The following is a 25946-nucleotide window of genomic DNA, read 5'->3' as shown; positions in this document are numbered from 1 at the left end:
ATCCTGTTTGAAAAGAGCAGAGGTGTATTTGGAGGGCACGTTGGTCAGGATAATGTCTATGAGGGTGCCCATGTTTACGGATTTAGGGTTGTACCTGGTGAGTTCCATGATTTTTGTGTGTGAGATTGAGGGCATCTAGCTTAGATTGTAGGACTGCCAGGGTGTTAAGCATATCCCAGTTTAGGTCACCTAACAGAACGAACTCTGAAGCTAGATGGGAGGCAATCAATTCACATATGGTGTCCAGGGCACAGCTGGGAGCTGAGGGGGTCGATAACAGGCGACAACAGTGAGAGACTTATTTCTGGAGAGATTCATTTTTAAAATGAGAAGTTCGAACTGTTTGGGTATAGACCTGGAAAGTATGACAGAACTGGCTGAATTAAGATGAAATCGACAACCCTGTTTAAATCAACCCTGTTTCTTTATTGGGTGAAATTGAAAGTTTTTAAAAGTATATTTAAAGTTGCCTTAGCTGAGTACAATACATACAGTACATAACAACATAGAGGTTTAAAACCACAATAGTCTACTGAAATAGTATCATATTTCCATGTACATTAGAAGTTCACCTCGTTGACCCTTTTTGAATCACAAATAGATGAATTAAATGACCCCAAAAAGTTTGATCTGATTGTATTATTTTGAATCACCTACAGTATACATGTAATTATTTATAATTAATTTGTTTATTAATTCATCAAGGACCATACTTAACGTTAATAGCATAAGTATTGTAACAGCTTCTGTTTACAGTAGCTAATTTCCATCTGTGGTCACTGGGCAGAAAACATACTTCTGTTTTTTACTGTCTTCTCTTCTGTACCCAAAATACCATACCACATACAGCTGCCCCACACATTACAACTGATCCTGCTACCACGGCCACTGCTGCTTCAGCAGTAATAACTGCTGCAGCCCCAACTGTTAATGCAGATAAAACTAATATTTTCTTCATCTTTTCTTGAGCCCGTCTCCACCTTTCAACCTTCTGTCTCTCCCTTTCTTCCGCCCGATTCTGCTCCTCCCTTCTCCTCTTCTTCTCCTCCATCTCCTGTTTCTTTCTCACCTCCTCCTCTCTCAATTTTTTCTGAACCTCCTGGTACATCTCATTGGTGTAGTGCTCTCCTCCATTTATTGCCACCATCTCTTGTATCTTAATCAGCAGCTGTTTGACCTGAAGACGGTCATCCCTCTTATCATTATTGAGACAATGGTACCTTCCCAAACAGCTTTGGATCAGTCTGGTAAGTGCAACACAAGGTTTCAGACACTCTTCAACTGTTTTCCCCTTCAACTGATCTTTCCCAGTGAACAGCACCATGGTGTACTTTGAAGCTTCTTCTCCAAAATTCTCCTGGATCCACTTCACAGTGTTCCTCTCCTCCTCTGTGAACCTCCCCAGTCTGATCACCAGCAGGAAGGCGTGAGGTCCTGGGACTGACATGTAGATGGACTTTTCTATTTCACTTTTTATCTCTTCTTGAGACATTGTTGTGTCATAGAGTCCCGGGGTGTCGATGACATCAATCTTCCTCTCATCCACCACTCCACTCTGTTTCTCACATGTTTCAGTTACAGACACAAATGAGGCCTCTTCTGTAAAGGCATCTTTCCACAGGATGGTGTTTCCTGTTGCACTCTTCCCTGCTCCAGTCTTCCCAACCAGAACTATTCTCAGATCAGCTGGCTGCTCTAAATCTGTGGAAGTACAAATGGTAACACATTTTATCATTATCAGGTACCCAAGTCATTAAATTAGATTCACATAGACATCATTATCAGCTACCGAAGTCATTGATTTAGATTCACATAGACATCATTATCAACTACCAAAGTCATTGATTTAGATTCACACGGACAGTAATAAAGCCTCTCTTGAAAAAGCCAAACCTTGACCCAGAAAATATGAAAAACTATCGGCCTATATCGAATCTTCCATTCCTCTCAAATTTCAGAAAAGGCTAATAAGGCTAATAAGGAAGTGGATGGCTGCAAACTTTGCTTGTTCTAGGTCCCAAGAAACAAAGAGATCTTCTGTTGAATCTGACAATTAATCTTAATGGTTGTACAGTCGTCTCAAATAAAACTGTGAAGGACCTCGGCGTTACTCTGGACCCTGATCTCTCTTTTGACGAACATATCAGGACTGTTTCAAGGACAGCTTTTTTCCATCTACGTAACATTGCAAAAATCAGAAACTTTCTGTCCAAAAATGATGCAGAAAAATTAATCCATGCTTTTGATACTTCTAGGTTAGACTACTGCAATGCTCTACTTTCCGGCTACCCGGATAAAGCACTAAATAAACTTCAGTTAGTGCTAAATACGGCTGCTAGAATCCTGACTAGAACCCAAAAAATGGATCATATTACTCCAGTGCTAGCCTCCCTACACTGGCTTCCTGTCAAAGCAAGGGCTGATTTCAAGGTTTTACTGCTAACCTACAAAGCATTACATGGGCCTACCTATCTCTCTGATTTGGTCCTGCCGTACATACCTACACGTACGCTACGGTCACAAGACGCAGGCCTCCTAATTGTCCCTAGAATTTCTAAGCAAACAGCTGGAGGCAGGGCTTTCTCCTATAGAGCTCCATTTTTATGGAACGGTCTGCCTACCCATGTCAGAGACGCAAACTCGGTCTCAACCTTTAAGTCTTTACTGAAGACTCATCTCTTCAGTGGGTCATATGATTGAGTGTAGTCTGGCCCAGGAGTGGGAAGGTGAACGGAAAGGCTCTGGAGCAACGAACTGCCCTTGCTGTCTCTGCCTGGCCGGTTCCCCTCTTTCCACTGGGATTCTCTGCCTCTAACCCTATTACAGGCGCTGAGTCACTAGCTTACTGGGGCTCTCTCATACCGTCCCTGGGAGGGGTGCGTCACCTGAGTGGGTTGAGTCACTGATGTGATTATCCTGTCTGGGTTGGCGCCCCCCCTTGGGTTGTGCCGTGGCGGAGATCTTTGTGGGCTATACTCAGCCTTGTCTCAGGATGGTAAATTGGTGGTTGAAGATATCCCTCTAGTGGTGTGGGGGCTGTGCTTTGGCAAAGTGAGTGGGGTTATATCCTTCCTGTTTGGCCCTGTCCGGGGGTGTCCTCGGATGGGGCCACAGTGTCTCCTGACCACTCCTGTCTCAGTCTCCAGTATTTATGTTGCAGTAGTTTATGTGTCGGGGGGCTAGGGTCAGTTTGTTATATCTGGAGTACTTCTCCTGTCCTATTCGGTGTCCTGTGTGAATTTAAGTGTGCTCTCTCTAATTCTCTCTTTCTCTCTTTCTTTCTCTCTCGGAGGACCTGAGCCCTAGGACCATGCCTCAGGACTACCTGACATGATGACTCCTTGCTGTCCCCAGTCCACCTGGCCGTGCTGCTGCTCCAGTTTCAACTGTTCTGCCTTATTATTATTGGACCATGCTGGTCATTTATGAACATTTGAACATCTTGGCCATGTTCTGTTATAATCTCCACCCGGCACAGCCAGAAGAGGACTGGCCACCCCACATAGCCTGGTTCCTCTCTAGGTTTCTTCCTAGGTTTTGGCCTTTCTAGGGAATTTTTCCTAGCCACCGTGCTTCTACACCTGCATTGCTTGCTGTTTGGGGTTTTAGGCTGGGTTGCTGTACAGCACTTTGAGATATCAGCTGATGTACGAAGGGCTATATAAATACATTTGATTTGATTTGATTTTGACATCATTGTCAGCTACCAAAGTCATTGATTTAGATTCACAGGGACATCATTATCAACTACCGAAGTCATTGATTTAGATTCACAGGGACATCATTATCAACTACCGAAGTCATTGATTTAGAGTCACAGGGACATCATTATCAACTACCAAAGTCAGTGATTTAGATTCACACGGACATCATTATCAACTACCAAAGTCATTGATTTAGGTTCACAGGGACATCATTATCAACTACCAAAGTCATTGATTTAGATTCACAGGGACATCATTATCAACTACCAAAGTCATTGATTTAGATTCACAGGGACATCATTATCAACTACCAAAGTTATTGATTTAGATTCACAGGGACATCATTATCAACTACCAAAGTCAGTGATTTAGATTCACAGGGACATCATTATCAACTACCAAAGTCATTGATTTAGATTCACAGGGACATCATTATCAACTACCAAAGTCATTGATTTAGATTCACAGGGACATCATTATCAACTACCGAAGTCATTGATTTAGATTCACAGGGACATCATTATCAACTACCAAAGCCTAACTGTTTTATCACTAGGTTTATTTGTACAACACAACTGTTATCTTACCTGCATAATTGTCATTCTCCATGGGATTGACTGATGAAACACCTATGGTTGTGGATCTTTCACCTTGGTATGATCCATCTACAGAAGCTGAAATTATCTTGCAACATTATTTCCAATGATTCCATAGTACACTCTGAAATATGTATTATTTATGATAGAATAATGTGATGTAGATTTCTGTACATTGGTTGGCTTGGTGACAGTGTACATATACTGTATTCTCTAGTATATATGTTTTTTACCATTCACTGTTTGACAACAGAGGGAATTGTGGTTAATTCATTATATGATCATCGTTCTGACCATAAAGGAATGGAGTCTTACTCACCAAAGCCTGATGTCTCTGCCTCCTTTAGCAAAGGAACTGTAGTAAACACAAAACAATACATGTATAATTATATATCTAGTTAAGATGCATAGCTGTACAGTTTTTCTTATTTAATGGAACTTTTCAAAATGTCTTCATAAATCACATCATATGTTATTTAAGCTGTTATTAGTCAAATAAAATACATGAGCTGACGCACACCCAGAGAAATGTATTTTATGTAGAGGTGCTGACTAATGGCGAATAAACTATAAGCTATAAAAATGAATACAGTCACACACTTCATATATAAACTCCCAGTTATTTATTGGGTAAATCACCAACGTCTCGGCATCACAGTGCCTTCTTCAGGGTAATGTCATGAATGCTTGAACCAGGTTATGTAGACAAACAGTGCAATTAGTAGCAACCAATGACAACAGTGAGGAGTGTGTTGTAATTATTACGTTAATTATAATTAATTGAGTGGCATATTGAATATATTAGGCTATTGTTATCATATGGAAACATAATTTAATATTGTAAATATGTCACACTCGTCATAAGCGAGGAGACCAAGGCGCAGCGGGATATGAATACATTCTATTTAAATTAACAAATAAACACTAAACAAACTAACAAAACAACAACACGAAGGTGACGCTACACAACAAGTGCTGACATGCAACTACATATAGACAATAACCCACAAAACCTAAATGGAAAATGGCAACCTAAATAGGATCCCCAATCAGAGACAACAATAAACAGCTGTCTCGAATTGGGAACCAATTCAGGCCACCATAGACCTACAATATGCCTAGATTAACAAACACCCCTAGACATACAACAATCCTAGACAGGGCAAACAAGCATACCCACCCTCGTCACACCCTGACCTGACCTAAATAATACAGAAAACATATAACTAAGGTCAGGGCATGACAACATAATATTAGCATCATTACGTGCAACATGCATTACTGTTTAATTCAATTTCACATATTTAATTGTTTCGTTTTTCATTTCATATTTGTAATCTTTTGGTTCAACCTTAATGCATAATAAGCATCATCAACAGGGGGAACATATTAGGTGTACGCTGATAAACTGTAGAAAGAATATATCAATTTCTAAGGCTTGTTCATTTAAGAGAGAATTGTTTATAAGAAGGGCCTGAGATCAAAGTCAATATTCAGAGCACTAGGGGTCAATGTTTTTAGACAGGATATCCAGTAAGCCACCCTTTGTAGTAGTAGGATCTCCATGTTACCTCCTCCCCTTGGTAGAGCAACATGCTCAATGCCTGTGTATCCACAGACAGCTCTAACTCTGGCTCCTCCACCAACGGTGAGTGGTTTTTCTATAACAGAGGGCGGGGACACCGGGGACAATGTCAAGGACAAGACTCCCAGCACGTAAGAGGGTTCAGCGCATATGTCGGGGGAATAAGAAATCCACTACCCACTGGGAATGTGATGAAAGAAATAAAAGCTGATATAAATCAATAAATCTCTCTACTATTATTCTGACATTTCACATTCTTAAAATAAAGTGGTGATCCTAACTGACCTAAGACAGGGAATTTTTACTAGGATTAAATGTCAGGTGTTGTGAAAAACTGAGTTTAAATGTATTTTGCTAAGGTGTATGTAAACTTCCATCTTCAAGTGTAGGTCTACCACGCGAATCAATAGACTTACTTGCCCTACCGTGAGGCAAGGAGGAGATGGAGCCTTTAACCCAGCTGAGGTACCTGAGAACTCTGAGAGAACAACATTTAGAACAAAACGTTTGTTTGTACCTACTTAAACGTGACTGAAAGACAAACAGAAACACAAATCCTATGATAACCTGAGTAGAGATGAGATAATGGCTCTTAAGGATTTAAAGTCAGATCCTTCGATTATAATAAAACAATGTGACAAAGGAGGAGGAATTTGTATACAAAACAAGTGTGACTATGTGAATGAATGTCGCCGACAACTATCTAAAGGTGACTTCTATCGCAAACTGAATTATGACCCTGGAATTCCAGCATAATATTTCATCCACAGTGGAAAGCTGTTTGGAATCAGGACAAATCACCAAAAAAGAAGTTGAATTTCTATGTGTGAAATTTCCCGATACCAACTTTCTATACAGTCGCTAAATTACACAAACAAGTCTCTCCTCCAGGTGGACCCATTGTAGCAGAAATCGACTATCTTATGTCAAAGACACTAACATCCCACACCCTGTAGGCTTGCAGGCGCTCCAACACTTCCTTCAGCAGAGAAACTCTACCCTTGCTCCATCCAATGATTGCATCTTACAACTTACTGAACAGGTATTATCCAATAAGTACTTTGTCTTTGAGTCAGACTTTTCCCTTCAAAGTCAAAGTGTAGCCGTGGGCTCCACCTTTTCCCCCAACTATGCAAACCTGTATGTGGGACAATACGAGGAAGCACTCCTTTATAACACAGAGACACACCCCCTCTTATGGAAGAGATACATAGATGATGTTTATGTGCTCTGGGAAGGAAGTCAGCAGGAACTAAATGTATTCGAAACTCTACTAAACGAGAGCTCTGAATACCTCAAATTCACCATGCAGACTGATGAGAACTAAACTACCTGGACTTATGGATCATCAAAAAGAAAGAATGATGCATTACACATAGACTTATACACAAAGCCCACAGACCTCAATACCCTGCTATGTGCAGATAGTATGCATTCCCTTCCCCTCAAGAATGGTCTTCCATACAGTCAGTTATGCAGGGTGAATGAATCTGTGGCCACCAGTCAGATTTTGACAGCAATGGAGAAACATTACAGATCAATTCAAAATGAGAGGTTACAAGGACAAAACTCTTGATGCTGCAATGATGAAAATATCTCAAAAACCGAGAGAGGAATTTTTTTAAACGCAACCAAGTTTTCTGAGAAAATGAAAGCAATCCTGAAAAGATAGGTAGGATAGGATCAGGATAGATAATACTAAGAGTAAAACAAACAACATTGTGTGTGTGGGGGAAAGGGTCGGGTTAATGTAGTGTGAGTGAGTTTACAAATTAATAAATAATTCAAATCTGAAATGTCTTGAGTAACTATTCAACCCCTTTGTTATGGCAAGCCTAAATAAGTTCAGGAGTAAAGAATTCCTTAACTATTCACAAAATAATTTGCAGGGACTATATGTGCAATAATAGTGTTTATCATGAGTTTTGAATGACTACCTCATCTCTGTATCTAACACATACAATTATCTGTAAGGTCCTTCGGTCGAGCAGTGAATTTCAAAGATTAAACCACAAAGACCTGGGAGGCTTTACAATGGCTCGCAAAGAAGGGCACCTATTGGTAGATGGGTAAAAACTCTACAGAGTTTAATGGCTGTGATCGCAGAGAACTGAGGATAGATCAACAACATTGATACTAGCCGAAATGACAGAGTGGAAAGAAGGAAGCAGAACAATGTTCAAAAAAATCACTGAGTACCACTCTTCATATTTTCAAGCATGGAGGTGGCTGCATCATGTTATGGGTATGCTTGTCATTGGCAAAGACTAGGGAGTTTTTGGGGGATAAAAATAAACAGAATAAAGCTTAGCATAGGCAAAATTCTAATGGCAACGCTGGATCAGTCTGCTTTCCAACAGACACTGGGAGACAAATTCAACTTTGAGCAGGACAGTAACCTAAAATACAAGGATAATTATACACTTGTATCGCTTAAAAACTTCTTATGGCTGCTGTCCCTGTACAGGGATCAACATGTTTTAGCAAATATACACTGGTATTGCTTATGGGGCGGCAGGTAGCCGAGTGGTCAGAGCGTTGGGCCAGTAACCGAAAGTTTGCTGGATTGAATCCCTGAGCTGACAAGGTAAACATCTATCATTCTGCTCCTGAACAAGGCAGTTAACCCATTGTTCCCCAGTAGGCCGTCATTGTAAATAACAATGAGTTCTTAACTGACTTGCCTAGTTAAATAAAGTTTACATTTAATTTTTAAAAACAAGACAACATTGAGTGTTCCTGAGGGGCCTAGTTACAGTTTTTGCTTAAATCTGTAAGGACCGATGCCAGACAGGAGAAGCAGGTATTTATTCGGGAACAGACATAGAACAAGACAGAAACAGCGTCAGCGCACGGATAACACGGACATATGACAAACAATGCAGCAGCGGGGAACCGAGCAGGGAACTGACACATATAGGGGAGGTAATAAACAGTCCAGATGAGTCCAATATCGCTGAAGCGCATGAAGAGGGAAGGCAGGTGTGCATAAATGATGGTGGCAGGAGTGTGTAGGAAGCCTGGCAACCTCGAGCACCAGGGGGGAAGAGCGGGAGCAGGCGTGATAAAATCAGCTTAAATCTATCACGATCAACAACCAACATAACAGAGAATGAAGAATGTTAAAAATGGTAATGTGCAAATATTGTACAATCCAGGTGTGTAAAGCTCTTAGAGTTACCCAGAGAGACTCACAGCTCTAATCACTGCCAAAGGTGATTCTAACATGTATTGAATCAGTGGTGAGAATAACTTGTGTAAATTAGATATGTGTGTATTTCATTTCCCAGATTTTTTTTTCTTCAAAAAATATGTTTTCACTTTGTCATTATGGGGTGTTAACTATTAACTATTTAGCAGAATTATTGGGGTAGAAGCCATCTCGGAGCCTGTTGGTTCGAGAGCTGATGCTCCAGTACCATTTGTCGGACGGTCTATGGCTTGGTTGGCTGGAGCTAAATGTCCTGCTCAGTGCTAAGCCCCACCTCCTACACCAGTGGTTCTCAACCAGGACTCTGTCTCTACAGTAGACCTACACCAGTGGTTATCTACCAGGACTCTGTCTCTACAGTAGACCTACACCAGTGGATATCCACCAGGACTCTGTCTCTACAGTAGGTCTACACCAGTGGTTCTCAACCAGGACTCTGTCTCTACAGTAGGTCTACACCAGTGGATATCTACCAGGACTCTGTCTCTACAGTAGACCTACACCAGTGGATATCCACCAGGACTCTGTCTCTACAGTAGGTCTACACCAGTGGTTCTCAACCAGGACTCTGTCTCTACAGTAGGTCTACACCAGTGGTTCTCAACCAGGACTCTGTCTCTACAGTAGGTCTACACCAGTGGATATCCACCAGGACTCTGTCCCTACAGTAGACCTACACCAGTGGATATCAACCAGGACTCTGTCCCGACAGTAGGTCTACACCAGTGGTTCTCAACCAGGACTCTGTCCCGACAGTAGGTCTACACCAGTGGTTCTCAACCAGGACTCTGTCCCGACAGTAGGTCTACACCAGTGGTTCTCAACCAGGACTCTGTCTCTACAGTAGACCTACACCAGTGGATATCCACCAGGACTCTGTCTCTACAGTAGACCTACACCAGTGGTTATCTACCAGGACTCTGTCTCTACAGTAGACCTACACCAGTGGTTATCTACCAGGACTCTGTCCCTGCAGTAGACCTACACCAGTGGATATCCACCAGGACTCTGTCTCTACAGTAGACCTACACCAGTGGTTATCTACCAGGACTCTGTCTCTACAGTAGACCTACACCAGTGGTTATCTACCAGGACTCTGTCCCTGCAGTAGACCTACACCAGTGGATATCCACCAGGACTCTGTCTCTACAGTAGACCTACACCAGTGGATATCCACCAGGACTCTGTCTCTACAGTAGACCTACACCAGTGGATATCCACCAGGACTCTGTCCCGACAGTAGACCTACACCAGTGGATATCCACCAGGACTCTGTCTCTACAGTAGACCTACACCAGTGGTTCTCAACCAGGACTCTGTCCCGACAGTAGGTCTACACCAGTGGTTCTCAACCAGGACTCTGTCTCTACAGTAGACCTACACCAGTGGTTCTCAACCAGGACTCTGTCCCGACAGTAGGTCTACACCAGTGGTTCTCAACCAGGACTCTGTCCCGACAGTAGGTCTACACCAGTGGTTCTCAACCAGGACTCTGTCTCTACAGTAGACCTACACCAGTGGTTCTCAACCAGGACTCTGTCCCGACAGTAGGTCTACACCAGTGGTTCTCAACCAGGACTCTGTCCCGACAGTAGGTCTACACCAGTGGTTCTCAACCAGGACTCTGTCTCTACAGTAGACCTACACCAGTGGTTCTCAACCAGGACTCTGTCTCTACAGTAGACCTACACCAGTGGATATCTACCAGGACTCTGTCCCTGCAGTAGACCTACACCAGTGGATATCTACCAGGACTCTGTCCCTGCAGTAGACCTACACCAGTGGATATCTACCAGGACTCTGTCCCTGCAGTAGACCTACACCAGTGGTTCTCAACCAGGACTCTGTCTCTACAGTATACCTACACCAGTGGATATCAACCAGGACTCTGTCTCTACAGTAGACCTACACCAGTGGATATCAACCAGGACTCTGTCCCTACAGTAGACCTACACCAGTGGATATCTACCAGGACTCTGTCTCTACAGTAGACCTACACCAGTGGATATCTACCAGGACTCTGTCTCTACAGTAGACCTACACCAGTGGATATCTACCAGGACTCTGTCCCTACAGTAGACCTACACCAGTGGATATCTACCAGGACTCTGTCTCTACAGTAGACCTACACCAGTGGATATAACCAGGACTCTGTCTCTACAGTAGACCTACACCAGTGGATATCTACCAGGACTCTGTCTCTACAGTAGACCTACACCAGTGGTTCTCAACCAGGACTCTGTCTCTACAGTAGACCTACACCAGTGGATATCAACCAGGACTCTGTCCCTACAGTAGACCTACACCAGTGGATATCAACCAGGACTCTGTCCCTACAGTAGACCTACACCAGTGGATATCTACCAGGACTCTGTCTCTACAGTAGACCTACACCAGTGGATATCTACCAGGACTCTGTCTCTACAGTAGACCTACACCAGTGGATATCTACCAGGACTCTGTCCCTACAGTAGACCTACACCAGTGGATATCTACCAGGACTCTGTCTCTACAGTAGACCTACACCAGTGGATATCTACCAGGACTCTGTCTCTACAGTAGACCTACACCAGTGGATATCCACCAGGACTCTGTCCCTGCAGTAGACCTACACCAGTGGTTCTCAACCAGGACTCTGTCTCTACAGTAGACCTACACCAGTGGATATCTACCAGGACTCTGTCTCTACAGTAGACCTACACCAGTGGATATCTACCAGGACTCTGTCTCTACAGTAGACCTACACCAGTGGATATCCACCAGGACTCTGTCCCTGCAGTAGACCTACAACATTGTTTCTCAACTAGGGCTGATAGGAGTGCTAGGGTTACTACCTGGGCCTATTAAAAGGGTGTACTTGAGAAGACTCATGACACCATTGATTTACTGGTGAAATCACATAGGGGTACTTCAGGGCTACTCTGGGCAGAGCAACCGAAAAGGTTGAGAACCACTGGCCTTCAAAGCATGGACACTAAAGGTCGACCGATCATGATTTTTCAACCCTGATACCGATACCGATTATTGGAGGACCAAAAAAAAGCAGATGCCGATTAATCGGCCAATTTTTATTTATTTATTTGTAATAATGACATTTACAGCAATACTGAATGAACACTTATTTTAACTTAATGTAATACATCAATAAAATCAATTTAGCCTCAAATAAATAATGAAACATGTTCAATTTGGTTTAAATAATGCAAAAACAAAGTGTTGGAGAAGAAAGTAAAAGTGCAATATGTGCTATGTAAGACAACTACATTTTAAGTTCCTTGCTCAGAACATGAGAACATATGAAAGCTGGTGGTTCCTTTTAACATGAGTCTTCAATATTCCCAGGTAAGAAGTTTTAGATTGTAGTTATTATAGCAATTATAGGACTATTTCTCTCTATACCATTTGTTTCATATAACTTTGACAATTGGATGTTCTTATAGACACTTTAGTATTACCAGTGTAACAGTATAGCTTCAGCGCAATGTTTGAGGCATTGTGAAGAGCTGCTGGCAAAATACACTAAATTGCTGTTTGAATGAATGCTTACGAGCCTGCTGCTGCCTACCATCGCTCAGTCAGACTGCTCTATCAAATCATAAACTGCATTATAACATAATAACACACAAATACGAGCCTTTGGTCATTAATATTGTCGAATCCGGAACCTATCGTCTCGAAAACAAAACGTTTATTCTTTCACTGAAATACGGAACCGTTCCGTATTTTATCTAACGGGTGGCATCCATAAGTCTAAATATTCCTGCTACATTGCACAACCTTCAATGTTATGTCATAATTACGTAAAATTCTGGCAAATTAGTTCGCAACAAGCCAGGTGGCCCAAACTGTTGCATATACCCTGACTCTGCGCGCAATGAACGCAAGAAAAGTGACACAATTTCACCTGGTTAATATTATCTGCTAACCTGGATTTATTTTAGCTACGTATATATGCAGGTTTAAAAACATATACTTGTGTACTGATTTTAAGAAAGCCATTGATGTTTATGGTTAGGTACACGTTGGAGCTACTACAGTCCTTTTTCACGAATGCCACCACATGGATTATATGCAATGCAGGACACGCTAGATAAACTAGTAACATCGCTTAATGCTAGCTAGCAACTTACCTTGGCTTCTTACTGCATACGCGTAACAGGGAGGCTCCTTGTGGAGTGCAATGTAAAGCAGGTGGTTAGCGCGTTGGACTAGTTAACCGTAAGGTTGCAAGATTGAATCCCCGAGCTGACAATGTAAAAATCTGTCGTTCAGCCCCTGAACAATGCAGAACCCACCGTTCCTAGGCCGTCATTGTAAATAAGAATTTGTTCTTCAACTGACTTGCCTAGTTAAATAAAGGTGTAAAAAAAAAATTGGGACAAAAATACCGACATCATGTTATGAAAACTTGAAATCGGCCCTAATTTAAACGGCCATTCCGATTAATCGGTTGACCTCTAATAGACACATTACAATAACATAACTCCCTGTTCTCATCTAGTGTTGTGTTCAAGGTCACCTCTAGAGGGACTCAGCCGACCAAAGAGTGATGCGACGAGGCAAAACATTTTTTATTCCGGACAGGCAGAATCTGAATTCTGATTATCAACCTCCTCCTCCGCTTTGGCTATTTTCCCAGAATCAAAAGGTAGACCACAGAAAAATGACCAATGTTTAATTCAGAAAAAAAGATATAAAAACAACATTTTTAAATGTAACTACAGTACCAGTCAAAAGTTGACACATCTACTCATTCAATGGTTTTTCTTTATTTTTTACTATTTTCAACATTGTAGAACAATACTGAAGATATCAAAACTATGAAATGGCACATAGAGTTGAAGTCGGTTTAAATATATCATAGCCAAATACATTTAAACTCAGTTTTTAATAATTCCTGACATTTAACCCTAGTTAAAATTACCTGTCTTAGGTCACTTAGGATCACCATCTTATTTTAAGAATGTGAAATGTCAGAAAAATAGTTGAGAGAATGATTTATTTCAGGTTGTATTTCTTTCATCACATTCCCAGTGGGTCAGAAGTTTACATACACTCAATTATTATTTGGTAGCATTGCCTTTAAATTGTTTAACATGGGTCAAACGTTTCGGGTATCCTTCCACAAGCTTCCCACAATAAGTTGGGTGAATTTTGGCCCATTCCTCCTGACAGAGCTGGTGTAACTGAGTCAGGTTTGTAGGCCTCCTTGCTCACACACACTTTTTCAGTTCTGCCCACACATTTTCTATAGGATTGAGGTCAGGGCTTTGTGATGGCCACTCCAATACCTTGACTTTGTTGTCCTTAAGCCATTTTGCCACAACTTTGAAAGTATGCTTGGGGTCATTGTCCATTTGGAAGACCCAATTGCGACAAACTTTAACTTGCTGACTGATGTCTTGAGATGTTGCTTCAATATATCCACATAATTTTCCATCCTCATGAAGCCATCTATTTTGTGAAGTGCATCAGTCCCTTCTGCAGCAAAGCACACCCACAACATGATGCTGCCACCCCCGTGCTTCACGGATTGTGATGGTGTTCTTCGACTTGTAAGCCTCCCCCTTTCTCCTTCAAACATAACGATGGTCCTTATGGCCAAACAGTTCTATTTTTGTTTCATCAGACCAGAGGACATTTCTCCAAAAAGTACAATCTTTGTCCCCATGTGCAGTTGCAAACCGTAGTCTGTTTTTCTTGCTGAGCGGCCTTTCAGGTTATGTCGATATAGGACTCGTTTTACTGTGGATATAGATACTTTTGTACCTTTTCCCTCCATCATCTTCACAAGGTCCTTTACTGTTGTTCTGGGATTGATTTGCACCTTTCGCACCAAAGTACGTTCATCTCTAAGAGACAGAACGCATCTCCTTCCTGAGCGGTTTGACGGTTGCGTGGTCCCATGGTGTTTATACTTGCGTACTATTGTTTGTACCGATGAACGTGGAACCTGCAGGCGCTTGGAATTTTCTCCCAAGGATGAACCAGACTTGTGGAGGTCTACAAATCATTTTCCGAGGTCTTGGCTGAGTTATTTTGATTTTCCCATGAGACACTGAGTTTGAAGGTAGGTCTTGAAATACATCCACAGGTATACCTCCAACTGACTCAAATGATGTCAATTAGCCTAGCCGAAGCTTCTAAAGGCATGACATAATTTTCTGGAATTTTCCAAGCTGTTTAAAGTCACAGTCGACTTAGTGTATGTAAACTTCTGATCCACTGGAATTGTGATACAGTGAATTATAAGTGAAATAATCTGTCAGTAAACAGTTGTTGGAAAAATTACTTGTGTCATGCACAAGGTAGATGTCCTAACTGACTTGCCAAAACTATAGTTTTTTAACAAGAAATTTGTGGAGAGTTTGAAAAATGAGTTTTAATGACTCCAACCTGTTTGTAAACTTCAGACGTCAACTGTATGTAATCATGTAGTAACCAAAACAGTGTTAAACAAATCAAAATATATTTTAGATTTTAGATTCTTAAAAGTAGCCACCTTTTGCCTTGACAGCTTGCATACTCTTGGCATTCTCTCAACCAGCTTCATGAGGATTGCTTTTCCAACAGTCTTGAAGGAGCTCCCACATATGCTGAGCACTTGTTGGCTGCTTTTCCTTCGCTCTGCAATCCAACTCATCCCAAACCATTTCAATTGGGTTGAGGTCTTGGCATTCTCTCAACCAGCTTCATGAGGATTGCTTTTCCAACAGTCTTGAAGGAGCTCCCACATATGCTGAGCACTTGTTGGCTGCTTTTCCTTCGCTCTGCAATCCAACTCATCCCAAACCATTTCAATTGGGTTGAGGTCGGGTGATTGTGGAGGCCAGGACATCTGATGTAGCACTCCATCACTCTCTTTATTGGTCAAATAGCCCTTACACAACCTGGAGGTGTGTTGGGTCATTGTCCTGTTGAAAAACAAATGATTGTCCCACTAAGTGCAAACCAAATGGGATGGAGTATCGCTGCAGAATGCTGTGGTAGCCAACCTGTTTAAGGGTGCCTTGAATTCTAAATAAATCACAGACAATGTCACCAGCAAGCACCCCAACACCATCACACCATCACACATCTTCCTCCATGCTTCACGGTGGGAACCACACATGCAGAGATCATCCATTCACCTACTCTGCATCTCACAACCAAAAATCTAAAAGTTGGACTCATCAGACCAAAGGACAGATTTCCACCGGTCTAATGTCCATTACTCGTGTTTTTTGGCCCAAGCAAGTCACTTCTACTTATTGTTGTCCTTTAATAGTGGTTTCTTTGCAGCAATTCAATCATGAAGGCACGATTCCAGCAGACTCCTCTGAACAGTTGATTCTGAGATGTGTCTGTTACTTGAACTCTGTGAAGCATTTATTTGGGCTGCAATCTGAGGTGCAGTTAATTCTAATGAACTTATCCTCTGCAGCAGAGGTAACTCTGGGACTTCATTTCCCGTGGCAGTCCTCACAAGAGCCAGTTTCTTCATAGCGCTTGATGCACTTGAAGAAACTTTCAAAGATTTATTGACCTTCATGCCTTAAAGTAACGATGGATTGTTGTTTCTCTTAGTTGAGTAGTTCTTGCCATATTATGGACTTCGTCTTTTACCAAATAGGGTTTCTGTACACCACCGCCACCTTGTCATAATGCAACTGACTGATTCAAATGCATTAACCTGATGACGGGTTAGGGATCCCTTTTGGGAACAACCCCTCCCACGTTCAGCTGGAACGGTGGCGCACGGAATGCAAAAATATTCTTAGAAATATTTAACCTCCACACATTAACAAGTCCAATACCTCAAGTGAAAGATAAACACCTTGTTCATCTACCCAGCATGTCAGATTTTTAAAATGTTTTACGGCGAAAACACACCACATATTTATATTAGACCACCACCGAAACCAAGACAAGAGGCAGCCATTTTGTCCCAGAAAATATAAAATTATAAAAGCAGGATTAAAAAATTAAAAAATCATTCACTAACCTTTTGAAAATCTTCATCAGATGACAGTAATAGGACATGTTACACAGTACTTTTTTTTTTCAATAATATGCCATTTATATCCATAAATGTCCATTTACATTAATTCATGTTCAGAAAATACTCAAAAATGTCAGCAGGAAATCTAGGTAGTGCTGCAAGATAACGTAAATAGACATCATAAACTTTGACTAAATATACATGTTCTACATATAGTTAGAAAGATACACTGCTTCTTAATGCAATCGCTTTGTTACATTTATTTTTAACGTTACAGAAATCGCTCACTATTCAATATTCTGAGACGGCGCTCAGACATAAGCAATATTTCTCCGCTATGTTGGAGTCAACAGAAACACACAATTTCAGCATAAATATTCCCTTACCTTTGACTGTCTTCGTTCAGAATGTACTGGAAGGGTTCATACTTACCGCAAACATCGTTTGGTTTCAAGTCTTGTGTCTTTGTATTAGCATCTGCTAACAATATCAGCTGAAATGCACCCAAAATTTCCTCTGGTCCCGAAAAGTTGCGCATCAAAACTTCAAAATTACATATTATATGTCGACTAAACAGGTCAAACTAAGTGCAGAATCAAGCTTTAGGATGTTGTAAACACATGAAACAATTTTCTATTCAACCGGTCATTCTTAGCTCTCCCCCGGAGTGCTGGAACAAAGGAATGGATGGGACCAATTCGCGCCATAAGCACAGGCACTCGCGGCACTCACTCAATTCACTCCCATAGGGCCAATTCTCGCGGGATTTGAACGATTAAACGCTCTACTGAATGAGGACATCTAGTGGAAGACATAGAAAGTGTCCCCAGATCCATAGCTGGTTGGGAAGGGTGGGGGCGATGACGTCTAAGTTGCCCCAACTTTCATGACCACAAAACTAGTTTGGAAGAATGCCTGCCCTGTGAGTTCTGCTATACTTACAGACATAATTCCAACGGTTTTAGAAGCTTTAGACTGTTTTCTATCCAATAATAATTATTATATGCATATATTAGCAATTTTTGACAGATTTCTTTTCAGTTTACTATGGGCACGCAATTCCTCCAAAGGGGGCAGTAGTCAGCCCTATTCCACAAATGCACTGAGTGACAAGTAGATGTATTAGTTGCACTCAGGCTATTAGTTCAACGAAAATGTCAACTTCATCCAGTATAAACTAATGTATAGAATGAATTATACAAGAGACTATATTCACAAATTCTTCAGAACAATGGCAGAGTCATGTCTTAAGTGTAAATCTAACAATGATTCAATAATCAATGCGTTCTGAAAAGTACAAAAGTTGTGGGCAGAGCAAGAAAGTTCTCAGAAGTACTAGAATGTAAACTTACTTTTAATCAGTCTGTCTACATATTTCAAGACATGGCATATGGGTGTGTAGTTAGATGCCCAATTCGCTGGACTATCCTGTTCTCATCTTGACATTTTTTTTAACTAAAAACTTGGAAATCAATCCGCCATCAATAACAAAAAAAAAAAAAAAAAAATGGAAAAATCTAATGATTTATTATTTAAATATTGAAATAGCATTGGCGACCAAGAAAAACAAATTGGTACATTTTAAGGCCATGAGGAAAACAGTAATGGAAGCACTAGGGATGGAGGTGTGAGCATGCAGGTTTGGGCAGATCAGATGACACTGTTTGTGTCTGTAAGTTTTTGTTCATATGTGTATGTTTGTGTGAAAAATATACACTGAACAAAAATATAATCGCAAGATGTAAAGTATCGGATCCACATTTCAAGGAATTAAATGAAAGATTCCATATGCACAAACATTTTTTTTCTCAAATGTTGTGCATAAATTTGTTTACATCCTTGTTAGTAAGAGTTTTTCCTTTGCCAAAATAACTGACAGGTATTTGTAAGTATTAAGGATCCCCATTTAGTTCCTGTCAAGCCAGCAGCTACTCTTTCTGGGGTCCAGCAAAATTAAATCAGCTATACAATTTTAAAATCATGACAATACATTCACAGATGTCAGAACAAACTGTGTGCCCTCAGGCCCCTACTCCACCACTACCACATATAATACAAAATCCATGTGTACGTGTGTGTATAGTTTGTATGTTATCGTGTGTATGTATGCATGCATGTGTCTGTGCTTATGTTTGTGTTGCTTAAAAACCTCTTGAAACTAGGGGGCACTATTTTTATTTTTTGAAAAATAACGTTCCCAAAGTAAACGGGCTATTTTGTCAGGACAAGATGCTAGAATATGCATATAATTGACAGCTTAGGATAGAAAACACTCTAAAGTTTCCAAAACTTGTAAAAATATTGTCTGTGAGTATAACAGAACTGATATTGCAGGCGAAAGCCTGAGGAAAATCCAATCAGGAGGTGACTTTTATTTTGAATGCTCTGTTTTCCTACGCATCCCTATTGACCATTGAATGGGCTATCAACCAGATTCCTTTTTCTACGTATTCCCTAAGGTGTCTACAGCCTTTAGACGTAGTTTCACGCCTTTATGTTGAAGAATGAGCGTAAACGATTACATTGCGTAAGTGGCCACCTGATAGCTCTCAGAGAGATTCTTGCATAAAAGACAGAGGTAGCCATTTTTCCTCTCAGTCCTACTGAAACGCCAATTATCCCAGTTGATATATTATCAAATAGATATTTGAAAAACACCTTGAGGATTGATTATAAAAGACTTTTGCCATGTTTCTGTCGATATTATGGATATCATTTTGATTTTTTTTCGGCATTGTCGTGACCGCAGTTTCCGGTGGATTTCTCAACCAAACGTGAAGAACAAACGGAGGTATTTCGGCTACAAAAATGATCTTTATGGAACAAAATGAACATTTGCTGTCTAACTGGGAGTCTCGTGAGTGAAAACATCCGAAGCTCATCAAAGGTAGACGATTTAATTTGACTGCTTTTCTGATTTCCGTGACCAAGTTACCTACCGCTAGGTGTACTTATTGTTTTGTTATGCTATCCATAAACTTATACAAATGCTTGTATTGCTTTCGCTGTAAAGCATAATTTCAAAATCTGAGACGACAGGGTGATAAACAAAAGGCTAAGCTGTGATTCTCTATATTTCACTTGTGATTTCATGAACATTAATATTTTCTAGTAATATTTTTTGACTGTTGCGCTACGCTATTCAGCGTGGCTGATGACAAATATACCAGATCCAGGAGAGGGAGTTCCAATAAGTTTTTAACAGTCCCTGCTTTTCCATAAGGTGTATTTTTTTATCTGTTTTTCAAATCAAATTTTACTGCTTACATCAGTTACTTGATGTGGAATGGAGTTCCATGTAGTCATGGCTCTATGAAATTCTGTGTGCCACCCATAGTCTGTTTTGGACTTGGGAACTGTGACTCCTTTGAGCCAGGAGAGATTCACATGCATATTGTTAATATTAGCTCTCTGTGTACATCCAAGGGACAGCCGTGCTGCGCTGTTCTGAGCCAATTGCAATTTTCCTAAGTACATTTTTGTGGCACCTGACCACACAACTGAACAGTAGTCCAGGTGCGACAACTTGGGCCTGTAGGACCTGCCTTGTTTATAGTGCTGTTAAGAAGTTAGAGCAGCACTTTATTATGGAGAGACTTATCCCCATCTTAGCTACTGTTGTGTCAATATGCTTTGACCATGACAGTTTACAATCCAGGGTTACTCCAAGCAGTTTAGTCACCTCAACTTCCTCAACGTCCACATTCTTTATTACAAGATTTAATTGAGGTTTAGGGGTTAGTGAATGATTTGTCCCAAATACCACGTTTTTATTTTTAGAAATATTTAGGACTAACTTATTCCTTGCCAACCACTCTGAAACTAACTAACTGCAGCTCTTTGTTAAGTGTTGCTATCATTTCAGTCGCTGTAGTAGCTGACGTGTATAGTGTTGAGTCATCCGCATACATAGACACACTGGCTTTACTCAATGTCGTTAGTAAAGATTGATGTCGTTAGTAAAGATTTAAAAAATGAAGGTACCTAGACAGCTGTCCTGGGGATTTCCTGATTCTACCTGGATTTCATTAAAGAACACCCTCTATTGTCTGTTAGACAGGTAACTCTTCATCCACAATATATATATATATTTAATTTAAGTCTGTTAAGAACAAATTCTTGATGGCTTACCCCGGATGACACCAATTGTGCGCCGCCTACGAAACTACCAATCACAGACAGATGTGATGCAGCCTGGATTCGAACCAAGGACTGCAGTGACACCTCTATGCACTGACATGCAGTGCCTTAGACCGCTGCCCCAATCAGGAGCAAAAGTTAACAGTGGGTGTAAAGCCATAACCCATATGTTTTTCCAGCAGCAGACTATGATTGATAATGTCAAAGCTGCACCGAAGTCTAACAAAACATCCACCGGAATGTTTTAATCATCAGTTTCTCTCAGCCAATCATCAGTCATGTGTGTAAGTGCTGTGCTTGTAGAATGTCCTTCCCTATAAGCCTGGTGAAATTATGTTGTCAATTTAAGGGAGCTTTACTATTCTTAGGTAGCGGAAGGACTTTTGCTTCCCTCCAGGCCTGAGGCCACAAACCTTCTAGAAGGCTAAAATTGAAAATATGGCAAATAGGAGTGGCAATATCGTCCGCTATAATCCTCAGTAATATTCCATCTATGTTGTCAGACCTCGGTGGCTTGTCATTGTTGATAGACAACAACACTTTTTTCACCTCTTCCACATTCACTTTATGTATGTAAGGCTCGTCGTCGGTGGAAGGAAGAGTGGACATGTCCATTATTATCCAATGGAACGATGATGAACTAGTTCTGTATGTTTCCACATGTCTATTATTATCCAATGGAACGATGATGAACTAGTTCTGCATGTTTCCACATGTCCATTATTATCCAATGGAACGATGATGAACTAGTTCTGCATGTTTCCACATGTCTATTATTATCCAATGGAACGATGATGAACTAGTTCTGCATGTTTCCACATGTCCATTATTATCCAATGGAACGATGATGAACTAGTTCTACATGTTTCCAAACAGGGAAAGAGAAACCGTAGATAACTGCCATGATTAAAAACGGCATCCCTGGAGAAAGTGAAGTTAAGTGCAAATGTTTCACCTTGTCTGCTCCTGGAGTTGAACCAGCAACTTTTCAGTTACTGGCCCAATGCTCTGACCTCAGGTAGCAGCAAAGAACAACACTACGGCCTGGATTCAATCCAAGGTGTGTTACAGAGCAGTGTACTAGAAAGCTGATAAATGCCTCCAAGGCAATTTCCTCATTCACAGAGATCACAATTATGGTAAATGCATACGAATGTCTGCTGAAGTTGCATTGTCAGCTGTCTAGTGCTCTATAACACCCCTTGTATTGAATCCCAGCCTGTGTGTCTATATAGTATTGGAATGAATCCCAGTCTATGTGTGTCTATATAGTATTGGAATGAATCCCAGCCTATGCGTTTCTATACAGTATTGGAATGAATCCCAGTCTATGTGTGTCTATATAGTATTGGAATGAATCCCAGCCTATGTGTGTCTATATAAAGTTTACCATAATTTCTTATTTTGATAGTGGAGTCTCTTCTAGTTCTAAAGTACAGTTGTGTTCTAATAATTTGGAACCCTCTGCTTTACAATGGGAGTGTAACAATGGAGCAGAACATTCTGTTTTGACTGAATGCCTGAATCAGTTCCCAGATCTGTTCGTGCTCTTTCCAACGCCACTGATCCAGAGAGTGTTCTGTTCAAGGTCACCACTAGAGGGACCCATCAGACCAGAGAGTGTTGTGTTCAATGTCACCACTAGAGGGACCAATCAGACCAGAGAGTGTTGTGTTCAAGGTCACCACTAGAGGGACCCATCAGACCAGAGAGTGTTGTGTTCAAGGTCACGACGAGAGGGATGTATCAGACCAAATAGGAAAAATAGCCCAAGAACATTGAGTTCAGCTGTTATCAGGTATTTTATTTTCTTGAAAAATGATTTTGTATGTAAAATTAAAAGATGTGTGTATGCAGTCGGAGTTGCTGAAGTCCAGAAAATATATGAACCTAGGTTTGACACAGTAACACATTTTGGCTCATTTCATGTAAATCTCTCTCTCTTTCCGTAGGTATACAATACAAAATCCCTCTCTGTAGGTTTACAATGTAGAAATCCCTCTATTGCAATTGTTATAGTAATACAAATAGACGTTAATCTAATGTTATTGTTTTATTAATAATTGTCCTACAGTTCTGAGCCCCCATCCCTTCCCCTGGATTATGAAGTACAGTAGAGATACAGTAATGAGGTACAATTGAAATACAGTAATAAAGTACAGTAGAGATAGAGTAATGAGGTACAATTGAAATACAGTAATAAAGTACAGTAGAGATACAGTAATGAGGTACAATTGAAATACAGTAATAAAGTACAGTAGAAATATAGTAACGAAGTACAGTGATTTGATCATTCCCGTGAAGCCAGTGTTAAGAGGATACTGGTACGGGTGTTAGGCTCGAGACAAACCGTGCACATGCTGTTTATATCCTCTAAACACCGGCTTAGAGGGCATTATCACTTTTATAACAACAAAGTAGCTGCATTTGCATTTGTTTAAACTTTTTTCTAGTGATATTTATTTGGAGACATCCATGACAATGAGCTAGTTAAGCGCGATTTTACCTGGCATAGAAAATGTACTTTCTCTTCAGGACACTGTTGTTCAGAGGAGCTAGCCAACACCACAGATAACACAATCACTTCGTACTGAAGCTGGAAAGAATGCAAACAAGCTGCACTTCGTTTGGTTAGACCTTTTTCAATTGAAATTTCTTTGTATATATATCCATAAAAATGATGCTGATTCATGATTTTGACTGGCTGAGAAACACTGTCTGTCTGTCTCTTCCCGACTCCAGAGAGTTTCGATTTTGTTGTCTGTTTGTTATCCCTCGTCCAATAGCTGTTCCTATAGTTGTTGCTGCTCCTTCCCCCATCACTGTCCCTATAACTGCAACCTCTATTGCGGCTGCAATAAGACCTAGTCCTACCATTGTAACTGTGCAGACGACTCCTATAGCGACTCTAACAACTGATTTTTCTTGATCTCTTTCTCATACTGGTGTAGTGTTGTACTCCATTCCTCTTCACCATCTCCTTTATCTTCCTCAGCAGCTCTCTGACCTGAGTACAGTCTCTTTTCTCTTTATTGTTGATGACATGATATCTGCCTCCGCATATTGACTAGTGTCTGAAGCTCCTGACTCTCAAGATCAGCAAGAAGAAACGTTTCTTCCTCTTCTGGTTTTCCCTCTCGCTGAACTACACCAGTGAATAATAATATTGTGTAGTTTGAGGCTTCTTCTCCAAAGTTGTCCTGGATCCACTTCACAGTGTTCCTCTCCTCCTCTGTGAACCTCCCCAGTCTGATCACCAGCAGGAAGACATGGGGTCCTGGGACTGACATATAGAAGCACTACCTCTATAGCAGGTGGTGTCAGAGGCACTAAAAATGATCAAAGACTCCAGCCACCCAAGTCACAGTTGTTCCCTCTGCTACCGCACAGCAAGTTGTACCAGAGCGCCAAGTCTGGAACCAAAAACATCCTGAACAGCATCTACCCCAAAGCCATAACACTGCTAAACAGTTAATTAAACGGTTACCTGGACTTTCTGCTTTTCACCCCTACCTAGATGTACATTACTTAAATCAATCACCCAACCAAACCTACATATTAACTCAATCAATCACCCCAACTATCTCGTACCCCAGTACACTTACTTGGTACAGGTACTCCTTGTACAGTGGGCTCCAAAATTACTGGCACCCCTGACTGACAATGCACAAATAATGCTTAAACAAATATAAACAATATAATTACAGAGAAACTAAAAATGCCAACATGTGAGAAATACTGTACTTTATTAATATTTCAATGGAACCAACCAAAATAATTTATTGATTTAATTAAATCAATGTCCTCCAAATCAAGGTTTCACAATTAATGGCACCCTTAAAGATTGTTGTAGATAACATCTACCAAAATTAAACCACAAATTAAATTCAACTTATTTAAGTTTATCTAAGTCTTATAGAACTATATTGAGCCATTAGATTACTTCCTGTTTCACTAGGGTATAAAAATGAGGTAACACGCATGCAATATCCTGCTGTCATCCAACACCATGAAGAAAACAAAAGAACTGGCAGTTCAAAAGAGACAGATGGTCGTAGACCTTCATAAATCTGGTAATGGTTACAAGAAGATCCACAAACGATTAAATATACCACTGAGCACTGTCAGGGCAATTGTTAAAAAATTCTAAAGATATGGAACAGTTGAAAACCTCACGGGTAGAGGATACAAATATTTTTTGCCCCCCAGGATAGGGAGGAGGATGGTGAGAGAAGCAACAAAATCCCCAAGAATCACTGTGAAAGAATTGCAGGCCTTGGTGGTGTCTTGGAGTCACCAGGTTTCAAAAAGCACCATCAGATGCCACCTCCACAACCACAGGCTTTTTGAAATCAAATTGAAATGTATTTGTTGCATGCTCTGAAAACAACAGGCAATGCAAATAGTCTGGGTAGCCATTTGATTAACTGTTCAGGAGGAGTTGACATAATGGTGATGCAACCAGTCAGGATGCTCTCGATGGTGCAGCTGTAGAACCTTTTGGGGATCCGAGGGCCCAATCCAAATATTTTCAGTCTCCTGAGGGGGAATGGGTTTTGTCGTGCCCTCTTCACGACTGTCTTGGTGTGTTTGGACAATGACAGTTTGATGGTGATGACATAAACTGTTATAGACCTATTTCTATTTTGCAATTTTCATCAAAAGTGTTGGAAAAACTTGAAAATAATCAACTGACTGGCTTTCTTGATGTCTATAGTATTCTCTCTGT

At 40.8% G+C, this 25946-nt stretch overlaps 1 protein-coding gene across 1 annotated transcript in view; it reads right to left on the bottom strand.

Moving 5' to 3' along the window:
- Positions 1–405: 405 nt before the first annotated feature.
- The window catches only part of LOC110485442 (GTPase IMAP family member 7), a 40427-nt gene continuing 14886 nt past the window's right edge, over positions 406–25946 (bottom strand). The window contains exons 2-4 of the mRNA XM_090195200.1: positions 4620–4655; positions 4292–4378; positions 406–1701 (exon numbers count right to left, since the gene is read on the bottom strand). Of these exons, the coding sequence (XP_090051326.1) occupies positions 806–1701; positions 4292–4378; positions 4620–4655 (1019 nt within the window). The 3' untranslated portion in view covers positions 406–805. The remainder of the gene's footprint in view (positions 1702–4291; positions 4379–4619; positions 4656–25946) is intronic.

Source organism: Oncorhynchus mykiss, chromosome 13 (genome assembly GCF_057628025.1).
Source record: "Oncorhynchus mykiss isolate SJ-2025 chromosome 13, ASM5762802v1, whole genome shotgun sequence".
NCBI classification, from domain to species: Eukaryota; Metazoa; Chordata; class Actinopteri; order Salmoniformes; family Salmonidae; genus Oncorhynchus; species Oncorhynchus mykiss.
Note: the sequence above shows the minus strand (reverse complement) of the source record. Positions and strands in the feature narration are given on the sequence as shown.